Source organism: Bos taurus, chromosome 12 (genome assembly GCF_002263795.3).
Source record: "Bos taurus isolate L1 Dominette 01449 registration number 42190680 breed Hereford chromosome 12, ARS-UCD2.0, whole genome shotgun sequence".
Taxonomy (NCBI): domain Eukaryota; kingdom Metazoa; phylum Chordata; class Mammalia; order Artiodactyla; family Bovidae; genus Bos; species Bos taurus.
The window spans coordinates 72,260,368-72,277,772 of record NC_037339.1 but is presented as its reverse complement, the minus strand read 5'-3'; the positions used below and the strand labels follow the sequence as shown (position 1 = coordinate 72,277,772).

Genomic DNA, 17,405 nt, shown 5'->3' with positions numbered 1-17,405 from the left:
ACCATGGCCTGAGCTTGGACTTGAAGGCTGGGTATATGTGCCTTTTCTTAAGCAGAAGATTCCTCAGGGCCCAAAGAGGGTCAGAGCCAGAGGTGGGAAGAGCAGGGGGAGGGCTGGGGGCTGGGTCGGCCCCTCCCCCTGCTGTCCTGCCTTCTGGCTCCAAACTCCAGCGTCCAGGAATCCCAGCCTGCCAGGTGGTTACAAAGATGTATCTGACAGTGTGTTAGCTTGATTTATGACTTTTAAATATTTAAACATACAGGATGGGCTTCATTCTCTACTCGGGGCTCACACATGAGTGGCAGTTCTGTTAAATGCTTCTCAAAGTGTGTTCAGAGACCCTCCTGCATCCCAATCCACTAGGCTGTTTCATAAAAATGCAAATTCCCAGGCCCCACTTGTGTGACCCTCTGGGTCAGAATCTTCTGGGCAGGAGCCTAGGAATGTGCATCCTAACCCCTCCCCTGGTGACTCTGATCCACAGCAGAGCTACAGGAGCACTTGTAAGGGATAGGGGGTGTGGAGAGGAGCTGACCCGAGGGGCGAGAAGCATCAGGAGAAGAGAGGGAGGTCCCAGATCAGAGGAAGGTGCCCACCATGAGGTCACACCTTCCTGTTTCTCTCAAAATTCTCCTCACAACCTGGCCTGACCCCACCCCAGGGAGCTGGCTGCAGGGAGAAGCTACCAGAACGGGGCAAGGGTGTCCTCCTGCTGACTATGGGGCTCTCGGGGGCTGCCCTGCAGAAGGAAGGACCTAAGTCAGGGGCAATAGGAGCAAAGGGGCTGCAGGGGCCTGGAGGGACCACACGGACCCACCTGGGGGGTCAGGCTGAAGCTGCTGAGCCGGTCTTTGGGCAGGGAGACCTCCTGGTCCTGCCGGGACATGGGAGGTGCTGGGACAGAGGCTGCATCTGTCAGTTAGGAGTCGAATGATGTTGCTCAAGGTCCTTAAGCTCTGTGAGTTTGTTTTCTTGTGTGTAAGATGGGGATCCTAATACCTTACGAGCTTGCATTAAAATTAAACGTGATAGTTAAGTAAAGACACACCCTGTCACACAGAGCAAAATAAGGGGCGGATGCTGTTTATTGGGATGCTCGTTACCTTATATCTCTGAACTTTCGGATGCTCGGTATCATAGGCACTTGTCACTGGCTGTGCTAAGTCATGCACGACTCTTTGCGACCTTGTGACCGTAGCCCACGAGGCTTCTCTGTCCATGGGATTCTCCAAGCAAGAATACTGGAGCGGGTTGCCATTTCCTCCTCCAGGGAGCATTCCCGACCCAGGGATCCAGATCAGCATTGCTGTGTCTCCTGCATTGGCAGGCGGATTCTTTACCACTGAGCCAGGGAAGCACCTGTCACTGGAGGATAAGACCAATTTCCTCAAACCCCCAGGGGGCGCTAGTGGTAAAGCATCTGCCTGCCAATGCAGGGGACCTAAGAGTTGCAGATAGGGGAAGATCCCCTGGAGGAGGAAATGGCAGCCCACTCCAGTATTACTGCCTTGGAAATCCCATCCTCTGTCCATGGGGTCCCAAAGAGTCGTCGTGACTGAGCACACACATCCCCCAGACCCCAGGCACAAGAAGGCTCCAGTCACAGGCATGTGCCAGACCTGTGCTTGGCCACCTGAGCTTCCCTGCGCGGGAGCAACTCCTGAAGTTACTGCCGAGCTGCTCAGCGTGTACAGTTGCCAGGGTTTCCCTCCCAGCAATCTCATAGGATTGTGCTGCACTAAGCACATACTGAGGATATAAAGAACTGTGCCTGGATTAGGAAACAGAGTACATAGATAGAGTGATTCTGCAGGAGCAGGAGTGTGCGTTTTTGTGTACAGGGTGTAGGTGAGGTGGGTGAGGTGCTGAGGGTTGTGCTGAACTAAGGTGGGGCTTGTGTGAAACCTCCAGGGACAACTGTGCCATACTAAAAGATCACCACCAGAGGGCAGCAGAATCCAGGTGTCCAGATGAGCCGTGTGGAAAGGCTGTGGAATGAGAAGCCAGAAAGGCTTCACAGGGGGCGAGAGGGTCACAGATCCCAACCTCATCTACACACTAGACACAGAAACGCATACTCCTGCTTCTGCAGAATCACTCTATCTGTTTACCCTGTTTCCTTGTCCAGGTATACTTCTTTATATCGTCAGTATGGCAAAGGCCAGTGGTTTGTAAATTTGGATACAGGGGAGTTCTGTAAATGCCCAGTGCTGAAGTCTCATCTCAGTTAAATCAGAATCTCAGGGGAGGGGAGGCAGGCGTCAACACTTTTTAAAACGCCACAGGTGATTCCACCCTTCGGCCAAGTGAGAACCACTGTTGGAGGCAAAAGATCTCATTTCTTCCCAAATGGCAGCTGCTTTCATCGCTAGAGTGTGAACAAGTGTACATCGCTCAGTTGTGTCTGACTCTTTGTGACTTCACGAATTATACAGTCCACCAGAATTTCATGGAATTTTCTCCAGGGAAGAATACTGGAGTGGGAGGCCATTCCCTTCTCCAGGGAAACTTCCAACCCAGGGATGGAACCTGGGTATTTGCAGGCGGATTCTTTACCATCTGAGACACCAGGGAATCCAAAGATGGTTTGACTTCTTCCTATTTTGTTACCGACCCTCGCGAGTCAGACCCCAAAGGCCAGGGGGTTCCTTCTGCCAGGTGTGTGTGTACTCAGTCACTCAGTCACGTCTGACTCTTTGCAGCCCTATGGACTGCAGCCCACCAGACTCCTCTGTCAATGGGATTTCCCGGACAAGAATAGTGGAGTGGGTTGCCAGTTTCAGCTCCAGGGGATCTGCCTGACCCAGGGACCCATGCGAGTCTCCTGCACTGGCAGGCAGGTTCTCTACCACTGAGCCACGTGGGAAGCCCCTCTGTCAAGTATGGCTTGTGTCCATAAAATGTGCTGTAGAGGACAGGCTTTCTTCTAAAAGCACCCCTGGGACTGCTGTGTGTGATTCCTGTCAGCTGGGGGATGGGTGGGTTCACACAGGACAGGTTCAGCTGTGCTCCCTGTGGCACCTGTTTACAGTGCTGGGCTCAGCAGCTCTGCTGGAGAAGGCAATGGCAACCCACTCCAGTACTCTTGCCTGGAAAATCCCATGGATGGAGGAGCCTGATAGGCTGAAGTCCATGGGGTTGCTAGGAGTCGGACACTGCTGAGCGACTTCACTTTCACTTTTCACTTTCATGCATTGGAGAAGGAAATGGCCACCCACTCCAGTATTCTTGCCTGGAGAATCCCAGGTATGGGGGAACCTGGTGGGCTGCCATCTATGAGATCACACAGAGTCGGACACGACTGAAGTGACTTAGCAGCAGCAGCATCTTTGCACACGGCCCCTGGGCCACCATCTTGAATCACAGAGTTGGGCACAGACACTTCACATGGCCCTCAGAGCTGAGGTGTTGGGGAAGCCATTTTGAACCAGGGAGTCTCGTCTGAAGGGCTGGGTGCATGAGGCACCCTGTGAGCAAGTAAAACTCGGCTCAGCACAAAGGGAGAGAAAAAAGGTAACATTTTATTTCATTATCCAGATTCCAATTTTACTCCCAGGGAATTGTTTATGGGCTTTGCTGGTGATGGTTTCATTTCACCTCAGCCTCCTGGAATATTAAGGGCCCCATCTTACCATTAATGACTTTCCTTTGTTACCCGTGGAGATAATCTTGATGAAGAGAAAGAGATCGATTTCTCCTCTATGCCTGAAGATCCAAAAGGGAAGGTATTGATATAATCAGTTTTGTTTGTTTGTTTGTTTTTTTACCCATAAGGTAAATCGCTCTTCGCTGGGGCTTGATGTTGCTCCTGAAATAAGTGGGAGTCTGTGGTGCCCTTCATTTGAGGAAGACAACCTGGTATTGCTTAAATGGGCAAGGGAAGGACATAGGCATAAAGATACACAGAGAACCAGGTCTGGACTCCCAGATGACAGACTAAGACGGCCTCGTCACTATGGAAATAGTGTTTCTATGCTTGTGAGACAGGAAAGAAAGGGGCACAGATATTGAGAAAAATAGGACCCCACAAAAACTGGCTTGAACCAGCTAAAATCAAGATGGTGTTGAGTACGGTCTGGCCTCTGACCTCTAACTCATTACACCTTCCTTATAAAACTAAAATTCAATCCCCTCTCACTGTGACAGGTGCTGTGATAATTCCAAAGCTGACCATAGAAAGACAAAAAGTGATACCCAAGTGGGGGTCAGACTTCTCACCATTTAAAAGCCAATAAAGAGGCCACGTTGGTAGAAAGGAACATTTACTTTATTTTGGATGCCAGTATGTGGTGGGGGGGAGGGTGGGCACCACCTGTCCAAAGGCCTACTGCCCACTTCCTTGAGAACAAATAGACAAGAGCTTTTATAGACAGAGGGAGAGGGTTATGTGCAGAAACAGCAGAGTCAGCACCGACAGTTATCTTGAAACTGGTAATTGGTGGTCTGACTAACGTCATCTTGATTGTTTTAAGCATAGTTATTCTTCAGTTTCAGGGTTGGTTTGTTCCCATTTCTCAAGGTCCATTCTCAGAACTGTGGTAGCTTATGTCAGGGCTATAGTCCGGTCCTCATGTATTTCTTTTACCTGGAGGGGTTTTCAGTACCTAAAAGACAGCTCACAGGATATGGCTCAGAATATTATCTATAGTCCTTGAGAAGGAATTAAAAGATCCTTGACTATAGATCTAACCTGATTATAAAGCAGATCTAGTTGTTTTATGAATGTTGAGCTTAATGACTACATTATCATCATTTGGTCTCTTTTAACTGTTTTCTTTTGCTTCTGTATGTTCTCACTTTTGAGATTAAACTTATTCTTTGGCTAAAGATTTTCCACAAACAAAAGGCAGACAGAGGACATGGCGGGGGTGGGGGGAGGGGGGCGCAGCAAGGACCATAGGGTCCTGCTCCATTTCAAAAATGTGCAGTGCTTCAGTTCTTGAAAATCCCTGTCCCTTCCCTGGAATAGCAAGAACATTTGTCCCACTGATTATTGTATGAAATTACCCAGTCCATGACAACTAAAAACCTGGGTCCTCTTGCTTTCTGAGAGGGTCAACATTCTGATTATGGAGTGTGTGTCTTCCTGAATAAGTCCATTTTCACTCTACTTCAACTCTCTCCCACAGGAAGCCAAAGACCCTCACTTGAACAATGGTCCCTGGTACTCCCACGTCTCCCAGGATGAGATATTTCCTTCTCCTGTATCACTTATAACATGGAGGATGAATAGGGACTATAGATCTAACCTGATTATAAAGCAGATCTAGTTGTTTTATGAATGTTGAGCTTTAAGTCAACTTTTTCACTCTCCTCTTTCACTTTCATCAAGAGGCTCTTTAATTCTTCACTTTCTGCCATAAGGTGCTGTCATCAGCATATCTGAGGTTATTGATATTTCTCCTGACGATCTTGATTCCAGCTTGTGCTTCTTCCAGCCCAGCGTTTCTCATGATGTACTCTGCATAGAAGTTAAATAAGCAGGGTGACAATATACAGCCTTGACATACTCCTTTTCCTATTTGGAACCAGTCTGTTGTTCCATGTCCAGTTCTAACTGTTGCTTCCTGACCTGCATATAGGTTTCTCAAGAGGCAGGTCAGGTGGTCTGGTATTCCCATCTCTTTCAGAATTTTCCACAGTTTATTGTGATCCACACAGTCAAAGGCTTTGGCATAGTCAATAAAGCAGAAATAGATGTTTTTCTGTAACTCTCTTGCTTTTTCCATGATCCAGCAGATGTTGGCAATTTGATCTCTGGTTCCTCTGCCTTTTATAAAACCAGCTTGAACATCTGGAAGTTCACAGTTCACGTATTACTGAAGCCTGGCTTGGAGAATTTTGATCATTACTACACTAATGTGTGAGACGAGTGCAATTGTGTGGTAGTTGAGCATTCTTTGGCATTGCCTTTCTTTGGGATCGGAATGAAAACTGACCTTTTCCAGTCCTGTGGCCACTGCTGAGTTTTCGAAATTTTCTGGCATATTGAGGGCAGCACTTTCACAACATCATCTTTTAGGATTTGTAATAGCTCAACTGGAATTCCATCACCTCCACTAGCTTTGTTTGCAGTGATGCTTCCTAAGGCCCACTTGACTTCACATTCCAGGATGTCTAGCTCTAGGTGAGTGATCACACCATTGTGATTATCTGGGTCGTGAAGATCTTTTTTGTACAGTTCTTCTGGGTATTCTTGCCACCTCTTCTTAATATCTTCTGCTTCTGTTAGGTCCCTACCATTTCTGTCCTTTATTGAGCTCATCTTTGCATGAAATGTAATCTTGGTATCTCTAATTTTCTCAACATACAGAAAACTAAGATCATGGCATCTGGTCTCATCACTTCATGGCAAATAGATGGGGAAACAGTGGAAACAGTGGCTGCCTTTAGTTTTCTGGTCTCCAAAATCACTGCAGATGGTGATTGCAGCCATGAAATTAAAAGATGCTTACTCCTTGGAAGGAAATTATGACCAAGCTAGACAGCATATTAAAAAGCAGAGACACTACTTGGTCAACAAAGGTCTGTCTAGTCAAGGTTATTGTTTTTCCAGTGGTCATGTATGGATGTGAGAGTTGGACTGTGAAGAAAGCTGAGTGCAGAAGAATTGATGCTTTTGAACTGTGGTGTTGGAGAAGACTCTTGAGAGTCCCTTGGACTGCAAGGAGATCCAACCAGTCAATCCTAAGGGAGATCAGTCCTGGGTGTTCATTTGAAGGACTGATATTGAAGCTTAAACTCCAGTACTTTGACCACCTGATGCGAAGAGCTGACTCATTGGAAAATACTCTGATGTTGGGAGGGATTGGGGGCAGGAGAAGGGGAGGACAGAGGATGAGATGTTTGGATGTTATCACCAACACAATGGACATGGGTTTGGCTGCACTCTGAGAGTTGGTGATGGACAGGGAGGCCTGGCATGCTGCGTTTCATGGGATCGCAAAGAGTTGGACATGACTGAGCGACTGAACTGAGCTGATTTAGTTGTAGCAAGAGTTCTTATTTATCTTCCTAGTGTTGTTTCTTAAACTTTAGTAAACTCTGGTTTCCACTTTTCTGGGCATATGTTTTTTAAAATGTTTTCTGTTCTTATTTATTTATTTGTTTTTTGATAGTCTCAAAGTGTTGGGTTTTTTTCCTTTATTTTTATTTATTTTTTAATTTAAATTTATTTATTTTAATTGGAGGCTAATTACTTTACAATATTGTATTGGTTCTGCCATACATCAACATGAATCTGCCACAGGTATACACATGTTCCCCATCCTGAACCCTCCTCCCACTTCCCTGTATTCAACTCTGCTGTGTGATTTTTAAGGAAGGATGTAACTGGGTTGTCATCTGCTCCCCTGCTGGATAGCACATGCTTCATCTCCCTTTATGGCATTCTCTCATCCTGGCTCACAGACTCTGTAAGCGTACTTCCTCCCCCTTTCTGAATTTCCCAGACCCCAAGTGGGAAATCAGGTTTTTCTATTTCACTTATAACACAACATGATGCTATGGGAGTCTCCTCCGCAAAGCAGCCAATTCACCTGGCTTCTGGCAGGAGGTAAGGCACCAGCTGTACTTGGGGGGATTCTATCATATCCTGTATCCCCCTGACTTTGTTCTTGCCTGAGATGTTGAGGATGGTGACCACTGGGGACAGGGGTCACTAACTCTCTGCCTCTGGTCCTCAGGCCTTTGCTCTCCTATGACTTGGGTTTCAATCTCTCTTCTCTGGAGGAAAATTCAGTTGGTTAAGTTTTCTTGCAGACTGTGCTCTTTATGCCAGCACCAGTGGTCTTCAAGAATTCCATTTTCATTCCTTTAGCACAAACATTCATACCATAGCAAGGACAGTTAATTTAATATTCTGATAAAATATCTTGCTATAATAACCTCCACTTATTGAACATCCCTTCTGCATCAGAAATTACAAGCACTTTCACATAAACAATAACTCCATGAAATAGATATTACTCTTTGTTTTTTAATTTTGGCTTTCTTGTGGAACTCAGGACCTATGTTGTATCTTGCAAGATCTTTCATTGTGGTGCATGGACTCTCTTATATGGAGCGGGCAGGTTCAATAGTTGTGGCGCTCAGGCTTAGTTGCTCTGCTGGCATATGGGCTCTGAGTTCCCTGACCAGGGATTGAAACTGACTCCCCTGCATTGCAAGGCAGATTCTTAACCACTGGATTACCAGAGAAGTCCCAGATATTACTTTTAATACCCATTTTAAGATGAGAAACTGAGTTCAGAGAACATGGGTGACTCAACTGGAGGTGGAAGAGTTGTCCCTGTTAGGAGGTGGCCTTCCTTATTTAGCTGATACAGCTTTTGGGAACCTAAGAGTTTCCAGTTTTTGGAGAGATCAGGTAGAAAGAAAAGACAAGTGTTTTAATTCTACTTACAACGATGTAATTGTCCAATTGTTGTAAGTCATAATTAGCTTGAGAGAGCAGATTTTCTTATATTCAGTTCAGTTCAGTCACTCAGTCGTGTCTGACTCTTTGCAACCCCATGAATCGCAGCATGCCAGGCCTCCCTTTCCATCACCAACTCCCGGAGTTTACCCAAACTCATGTTCATCAAGTCGGTGATGCCATCCAGCCATCTCATCCTTTGTCTTATATTAGGAAAACACTTACTTAAAAAAGTAATATTTTAGACAAAAACAATGAAATTTATAAGCATATTCTCCAGTTCAGTCAGCAACTAGTTTTTTTTTTTGGTTAATGGTTTTATGAAGGCATTAGGTTTTCTGTTAGAACTATGTTAAACTACAAAGTTTAGCTCTTGATTTGAAACTTATCAGAAATCTGTATTTGTTAAAAGTCCTTGCCATGAATCTTCTTAAAAATGAAGCACTTTTACAGACACATCTGAGTACAGCAACAACTGTCTGTATAATGAAAGACTTCTTGCATTCACATGCATGCCACACAGGTTAATAAACTGTTTTTCTCTTGTTCATCTGTCTTACATCAATTGAATTTCCCAGGTCCCAGCCAGAGAGCCTAGAAGGGTAAAACAAAAATGAATTTCTCCTCCCTTATGTGGTAAAATATACATAACACAAGTGAACTGTTTTAACCATTTTTAAATGTACTATTGTGGGTGTTGATTAGATTCACATTGCTGTGCAACCATTACCACAGTCCATCTCCAGAGCTTTTTCATCTTCCACCTGAAACTCTGTGTTCATTAAACACTTGCCACGCTGCCCTGTCCCCCAGCAAACACCATTCTACTTTGTGTATCTATGAATTTGACTTGTGTAGCCACCTCATATAACTGGAATCACAGTATTTGTCTTTTGGTGACTTAGTACTTCTGGACACCATGTGTATACTAACCAATTCTCCAACTCTCCAGACACAACTGTGTCCTGCAATTTAAATCAATTCTGACACTATCTGCCTGGAGTTAGTGTTAGACCTCTTCACAGGTTAAGGACTCAGTCCCACAAGACTGCCCCTTGTCAACTTCAGAGTCAGTAATGAGTCCAGGTGGTTACCTGTTCTTCTTATGGATTGATCATAAATCAGGGTTCCCATGACCCCCTCCTTGGGTTTGGTAATTTTCTAGAGTGGCTTGCAACTCAGGAAAACAGTTTACTCAACTAGATCACTAGTTTATTATAAGAGGATTCTACTCAGAAACAGCCAGATGGAAGGGATGCAGAGCAAGGTAGGGGGAGGGGAAGGGCTTCCAGGCCTCTCCAGGAGAGTCACCCTCCCAGCACCTGCATACGTTCATCAGCTGGGAAGCTTTATGATCCCCATCCTACTGGTTTTTTATTGAGACTTCATAGAAGCATAGAATCAACTTAGGCAAGAGTATTTAAAGCATTGGCCATTGGTAATTGAACTGTTTTCAGTCCCTCTCCTCCCTGAAGAGAGGGGGTGGGGTGGGGCTGAAAGCGCCAACCCTTTAATCAGCTGTTCGGTTTTTCTGACAAACAGATGCATTCACTAAAACTCAGGTGTAGTTGAAAGGAGCTTGTTACAATTATCAAAAGATACTTTTTCACTCTTAGAGCACCTAAGGGTTTCAGGAGTTCTGTGCCAGCAACAGCATGAAGACTAAATAAGTATTGTAATAAGTCACAACATCACAGTCTTCAAGGTTCATCCATGGCTGCAGTCACGTGTCAGAATTTCCTTCCTTTTTAAGGCTGAATGATACTCCATTGTATGTTTATAACATACTTTGTTTATTCATTCCAGAATAATAATTTTGAATACATTTATTTTCTTTACATATATTCATATGGGCTTCATATATGGGAAAAAAGTTTGAAGTCATTTATTTCCCTCTTGTACTGATACCTGCTTATTACCTCATTTAAAATTTATTTATTTGAGGGATAAACAGAGTAAACATTGACTTCTTGCTTATGTCCTTTTCTCTGTGCATCAGGTCACTGCTGAGTAACTGTCCTTCATGCCAGGAGAAGGATGTGCTGTGGTCTTTCCTTTTCCCTCCTCTTTTCAAAACAGGATTCCTCAGGGCCAGCCTCGCAGTAGAACAGACACTAGGGAGCCTGGGGCTGTCATCTCAGTAGCCTGGCAGCTTTGTGCCGGTCATCTGTGCTCACCTCCACTGACCAGTACAGGCCACTAGCTCAGGGTATCTCGCAGTGGGGTGGGGGTCTATCCCAGGAAGGCCCCCCAGGGTCCTGCCCCATTCCAGTTGGAGACCTTTCCACAGCGCTTTTTTGGTCCTGATGAGGGCAACGTGCCCAGAGGGCAGGCTGCTATCTCCTTCTGCCAGCTTTCTCCGGGTCTTCACCACAGCTGAGGGGCGTTTCTGCTGCAGCCTGCCCTTCCCTCTTCTGGTCCTTCTCCCGCTGGCAGTGACCCCCGCGCTGGGTAGCCTCCTCCTCCCTGCCTCCTCCTTCCGCCACCCCTCCTGCTCCCGGGCCATAGGAGGGTGGTGACAAGACGAGCTGCAAGGCAGGGAGACCCTGAGCCCCGCCACCAGGTCTCTCTCCTGGGTCCTGCTACCCCTTCTCGCCGCTTCACCTCAGAGGGCGCAGACAGGGACCCCCGTGGCCGGCGTGGAGAGACCCCACCCGCTACAAGAAGCCATCGGAAAGCGCTCCATCTCCCTGAACCTCGACCCTCAGCCCCTGCAAGGCGCAGCGTCAGGCACTGGCCCTGAGGCGTTGGGGTGTCACAGCCTAGGCGGGGCTCACCTGGAGAACAGCCGGGAGCAGAAGTTCGCGTCCTGCAGCGAGTTGGGCTTCTCCTCCGGGGACACCGGCTGCATCTTGCCGGCCTGGCCCGACGCGGGCTGAGGGCGTGGGGTGGGGGCAGCCGGGGCCACACGCAGGTGTGAGGCGAGGCTGCAGGTGCAGCTGATGGAGGCGGTGGGGGAACCGCACAGCACGGGGCTCGGGACCCCAGGCGCCCTCGTTCCCCAACTGGGCTGCAAACTCTACCAAAGGGTAGATAAAAATGAACAGGAACATGATTTTTGAATCCATTTGGCTTTTACTTGGGATACATTGAGACGACTGGAAGATGTATTTGACCAGCCCCTTTCCTTACTGTGAATGTCTCTGCTTCCACCTTTGAGAGTCACCCTGGGGATGGGGTCCCTGAAGCCTGTGGGGTCTTATCTGCAACTATAAGCTTTGCAGAAGCAGTGCAGGTGGTAATAGCAGTGCAGGACCACCTTTGATGCAGGTGGTCCTGACCAGGAATCATTTGTTCCTGAAACCACAGAAGGATCCCTGAGCTGGGAGGAAACACGGATGAAAAGCGGCTCAGAGAGATGAAGCTCTTAACTAAAGTTTTCCATCTGGTAGTTGGGACCACTAACTAGGTTGGCTGGAACCTTTGGGTTTAATCACACTTGGGTGACTATTATATCTTTCATTTCTGGACCCCAAACCATTCATCTTTTCACAAATTCTGATATTTCCTTTTTTTTTTTTTTAATATGGGATGGCCTTGGGTTTAATCACACTTGGGTGATTATTATATCTTTCATTTCTGGACCCCAAACCATTCATCTTTTCACAAATTCTGATATTTCCTTTCTCTTTTTTTGTTTTTAATATGGGAGGGCCTTGGGTTTAATCACACTTGGGTGATTATTATGTCTTTCATTTCTGGACCCCAAACCATTCATCTTTTCACAAATTCTGATATTTCTTTTTTTTTTTTAATATGGGAGGGCCTTGAGGGCCCCAGGAAACAGAAGCTTCTCTGCTTGTTCTGATGGTGGTGTATTCAATGTGTGTGGCTACATCTCTTGGCCATTTGGTGGCCCTTAAGGAAAGAGGGTCAAGAAGAAAAAATATGGGTATAGGCTTCCCTGTTGGCCCAGTGGTAAGAATCCACCTGCCACAGCAGATACCAGGAGATGTGGGTTTGATCCCTGGGTGGAGAAGATCCCCTGGAGGAGGAAACAGCAACCCACACCAGTATTCTTTCCTGAGAAATCCCATGGACAGAGGAGCCTGGCAGGTTATGGTCCATGGAGTTGCAGAAGAGTCAGATATGATTACTGACTAAACAACAAGCACCATAAACATTAACAAAGTAGGGACACCTCTCCTTAACTTCAGATAGGGCAAGGAACTCCCCTGGGCAAGGCATGTTCTGTTGTAGATTTTCAAAATGTATGTGCGTGGAAATGGGAATGTGAGGACTTCTTATTGATTTGGGTAGGTACCAATTTCCACTTTTTCTGCTGGAGTGGGAGGTACTATTACCTGTTATTTAACATGTGAAGTCACTAAAGCAGAGCGGTTAAGTAATTTTTAAAAAACTTTTTATTTTATAATTGAAATATAGCTGATTTGCAATGTTGTGATAGTTTCAGGTACACAGAAAGGAGACTCAGTCATATATAAACATGTATCCATTCTGCCCCACATCCTAAGAGGTTGAGTAGGTTGCCTACCAACACAGCTAGTAGGGAGAGAGTGATCCCATATGGGATAGTCTGGCCTCCGAGCCTGTGTTGTGGATGTAACTGCTGTTCTGAGCTGCTTCTATTTGCATTCTTGTTCTTAAATGCAGGGAGAAGGTGATTCCAAACACACCTTTGGTCTTATAGATGGAGTTTCTCAAGGGAAGTTCTTAACAATTTTGCTGTTGGAGATGATGCATGTGAAATGTCTCTATAATCAAGCTTTAGGGTGGCTGTTCTCAGAGTATGGCTCTCAGACCTGTTGCATCTGCCTCACCTGGGAGCTTGTTAGAACTGCACATCTCCCCATGCTCCTTCTAGACCAATTCTGTAAAGTTAGAAACTCTGGGGATGGGGTTAAACAAGCTCCAGGTAATTCTGATGGAAGGTGGAGGCTGGCTTCTGCTTTAAGCCACTCCTCCTATTGGCATTGTTCCTTCAGTGTTAACTTTTTAAAGGGGTCCAAACTTTGTGAAGTTAGATGTTGACCATGATTGCCATCCTATGTGTAAAATCTGAGGTAGCTTAGTGATTTCCCTGTGTCCCCCACTCGTTGTCCTGGGAAAGTTGAAATGAGTCAAGGCAGGAAGTGCTGTTGAGAGACAAGCCCCACCTTGTAGAGAAAAACTGAGTTTTCATTTTCTTTTTGGGTTTTTGCTTTTCTTCTATTTCATCTGCTTTCTAAATTTGTAAATGATACAAGTACCTAGCTTATTGTCTTTATACAAATGACCTCACTGGGGTTTTAGTGTTTTCAGAACACAGGTAGAGCTTAGAGTGTAAGAGAAGTAGTACATTATGGCTATTGGTAATTGTGAATTTTAGAAAAGGATATATATTTTTTCTTTTTTAATATAAATTTATTCATTTTAATTGGAGGCTAATTACTTTACAATATTGTATTGGTTTTGCCATATTTTGACATGAATCTGCCACGGTTGTACATGTGTTCCCCATCATGAACCCCCCTCCCACTTCCCTCCCCTACCCATCCCTCTGGGTCATCCCAGGGCACCAGCCCCAAGCATCCTGTATCATTCATCAAATCTGGACTGGTGATTCTTTTCATATATGATAGTATACATGTTTCAATGCCATTCTCCCAAATCATCCCACGCATGCCCTCTCCCACAGAGTCGAAAAGACTGTTCTATATACATCTGTGTCTCTTTTGCTGTCTCGCATACAGGGTTACCATTACCATCTTTCTAAAATCTATATATATGAATTAGTATATATCTGCTGGATCATTGAAAAAGCAAGAGAGTTCCATAAAAACATCTACTTCTGCTTTATTGACTATGCCAAAGCCTTTGACTGTGTGGATCACAATAAACGATGGAAAATTCTGAAAGAGATGGAAATACCAGACCACCTGACGTGCTTCTTGAGAAACCTATATGCAAGTCAGGAAGCAACAGTGAGAACTGGACATGGAACAACAGACTGGTTCCAAATAGGAAAAGGAGTACATCAAGGCTGTATATTGTGATCCTGCTTATTTAACTTCTATGCAGAGTATATCATGAGAAACGCTGGGCTGGAAGAAGCACAAGCTGGAATCAAGATGGCCGGGAGAAATCTCAATAACCTCAGATATGCAGATGACACCACCCTTATGGCAGAAAGTGAAGAGGAACTAAAAAGCCTCTTGATGAAAGTGAAAGAGGAGAGTGAAAAAGTTGGCTTAACCCTCAATATTCAGAAAACGAAGATCATGGCATCCGGTCCCATCACTTCATGGGAAATAGGTGGGGAAACAGTGGAAACAGTGTCAAACTTTATTTTTGGGGGCTCCAAAATCACTGCAGATGGTGACTGCAGCCATGAAATTAAAAGATGCTTACTCCTTGGAATAAAAGTTATGACCAACCTAGATAGCATATTCAAAAGCAGAGACATTACTTTGCCAACAAAGGTCCGTCTAGTCAAGGCTATGATTTTTCCAGTGGTCATGTATGGATGTAGAGTTGGACTGTGAAGAAGGCTGAGTGCCAAAGAATTGATGCTTTTGATGTGGTGTTGGAGAAGACTCTTGAGAGTCCCTTGGACTGCAAGGAGATCCAATCAGTCCATTCTGAAGGAGATCAGCCCTGGGATTTCTTTGGAAGGAATGATGCTAAAGCTGAAGCTCCAGTACTTTGGCCACCTCATGCGAAGAGTTGACTCATTGGAAAAGACTCTGATGCTGGGAGGGATTGGGGGCAGGAGGAGAAGGGGATGACAGAGGATGAGATGGCTGGATGGCATCACAGACTCAATGGACATGAGTTTGGGTGAGCTCCAGGCATTGGTAATGGACAGGGAGGCCTGGCGTACTGCGATTTATGGGGTCGCAAAGAGTCGGATACGACTGAACACCTGAACTGAACTGATACTGTATTTGTGTTTTTCTTTCTGGCTTACTTCACTGTGTATAATAGGCTCTAGTTTCATCCACCTCATTAGAACTGATTCAAATGTATTCTTTTTAATGGCTGAGTAATACTCCATTGTGTATATGTACCACAGCTTTCTTATCCATTCATTTGCTGATGGACATCTAGGTTGTGTCCATGTCCTGGCTATTACAAACTGTGCTGTGATGAACATTGGGGTACACGTGTCTCTTTCAATTCTGGTTTCCTCCGTGTGTATGCCCAGCAGTGGGATTGCTGGGTCATATGACAGTTCTATTTCCAGTTTTTTAAGGAATCTCAACACTGTGTCCATAGTGGCTGTAGTAGTTTGCATTCGCACCAACAGTGTAAGAGGGTTCCCTTTGCTCCACACCCTCTCCAGCATTTATTGTTTATAGACTTTTGGATAACAGCCATTCTGACTAGCTTGAAATGGTACCTCATTGTGGTTTTGATTTGCATTTCTCTGATAATGAGTGATGTTGAGCATCTTTTCATGTGTTTGTTAGCCATCTGTATGGAGAAATGGAGTCCCCTGGACTGCAAGGAGATCCAACCAGTCCATTCTGAAGGAGATCAGCCCTGGGATTTCTTTGGAAGGAATGGTGCTAAAGCTGAAACTCCAGTACTTTGGCCACCTCATGCGAAGAATTGACTCATTGGAAAAGACTCTGATGCTGGGAGAGATTGGGGGCAGGAGGAGAAGGGGACGACAGAGGATGAGATGGCTGGATGGCATCACTGACTCGATGGACGTGAGTCTGAGTGAACTCCATGAGTTGGTGATGGACAGGGAAGCCTGGTGTGCTGTGATTCATGGGGTCGCAAAGAGTCGGACACGACTGAGCAACTGAACTGAACTGAACTTGAGCCGTGGGGTGATTTCCACTGTGATTTGGGCCATTTGAATTCCGTTCTTTTATCTTTATTTTTGAAAGTTGTTCAGTCCTATTGAAAGAAGACTTGCTTCCTGGATGGGACTGAAAATGTTGTAGAGACTGATGGAGGCCATGCTGGCATTAATTTACTGTTTAATATTATTTGGGAAGAAGTATCTAGAAAACACACTCTGACAAAGATTACCAAATATCTATTAATTTTTTGTTGCTAATATTTACATCATTAATTATAAATAATCACCTAAAAACTATCTAAGAATGTACACATTTTTATATTAAATTCCCACATAGCAATAAGATAGTCTTTTAGTTCAGTCAAATTTTGGAATCTCAGTATTGCTCAGTTGTTTTTCTTTATGAAACATGTAAATAATTGTTAAGCTGAGTTTTAGGGGGAAAAAAAAAAAAAGCTTTTGGTGCCTCCTTCACTGGATTCTGTTTTAGAAGTTTTAAGCAGATTTAGGTTCAAGCTTGCTATTGATAAATTTAAGAACCTAGTCAGATTAATTGATTTATGTTTATTTAATTTTTATTATTGATTTGGTATTTAAACTAAAGATTTTTGACTGCTGTGTGGTCTTTGTCACACTGTTTTCAAAATATAAGTTTCCAGTTTGAAGCACCCCCATTAATGTGTTTTTGTATCCTGTACCTTTCACATTTGTAGGTGTATTCGCCAGGTTTTGAAGGAGAAAATCACAATCTTAGTGACTCATCAGTTGCAGTACCTAGAAGATACAAGTCAGATTCTGATAGTGAAAGATGTAAGTAGTTTCTAGAAGTCTGGGGAATTGCTAGGACTCAGATGTGTTTAAGGACAGACTTCCCCGCAGGTCACTCTCCTTGGATTCATGGTAAACATCCTCTTCTCCCTCCGTTTTTCACCCCCTTCTTCTCAGAGCTGGTGTTCACGCCTTAGGGGATGAATCCAAAGACCTGTAGAAATGTCCCTATTATACTCTAAGCCACATAAACCCTAAAGTGTATTAAAAGTAAAAACACAGGGTTATTGAATCATCACTGTTCTAATGAAATTTGTGAGGGATAATGGCACCATTTTATTTAGAACTTTTTATTTTCCTCTTCCACAACATAACTCAAAAGTGTACTACTTGGAAATTAGAGATACTAAGACCTGTTTGTACCCATGCGATTGTTCTGTGCAGTTTGCCTAAAGAGCATCTTCC

General features: G+C 44.8%; 2 protein-coding genes across 2 annotated transcripts in view; both read left to right on the top strand.

The window, feature by feature from the left end:
* Window positions 1-11,295, top strand: part of LOC104969875 (ATP-binding cassette sub-family C member 4-like) — a 125,903-nt gene extending 114,608 nt beyond the window's left edge. The window contains 2 exon segments of the mRNA XM_059892175.1: window positions 3,775-3,858; window positions 11,026-11,295. Coding sequence (XP_059748158.1) covers window positions 3,775-3,858; window positions 11,026-11,295 — 354 coding nt within the window.
* Window positions 11,296-12,641: 1,346 nt separating this feature from the next.
* The window catches only part of LOC112449109 (ATP-binding cassette sub-family C member 4-like), a 67,533-nt gene continuing 62,769 nt past the window's right edge, over window positions 12,642-17,405 (top strand). The window contains 2 exon segments of the mRNA XM_025000208.1: window positions 12,642-12,649; window positions 16,886-16,982. Of these exon segments, the coding sequence (XP_024855976.1) occupies window positions 12,642-12,649; window positions 16,886-16,982 (105 nt within the window).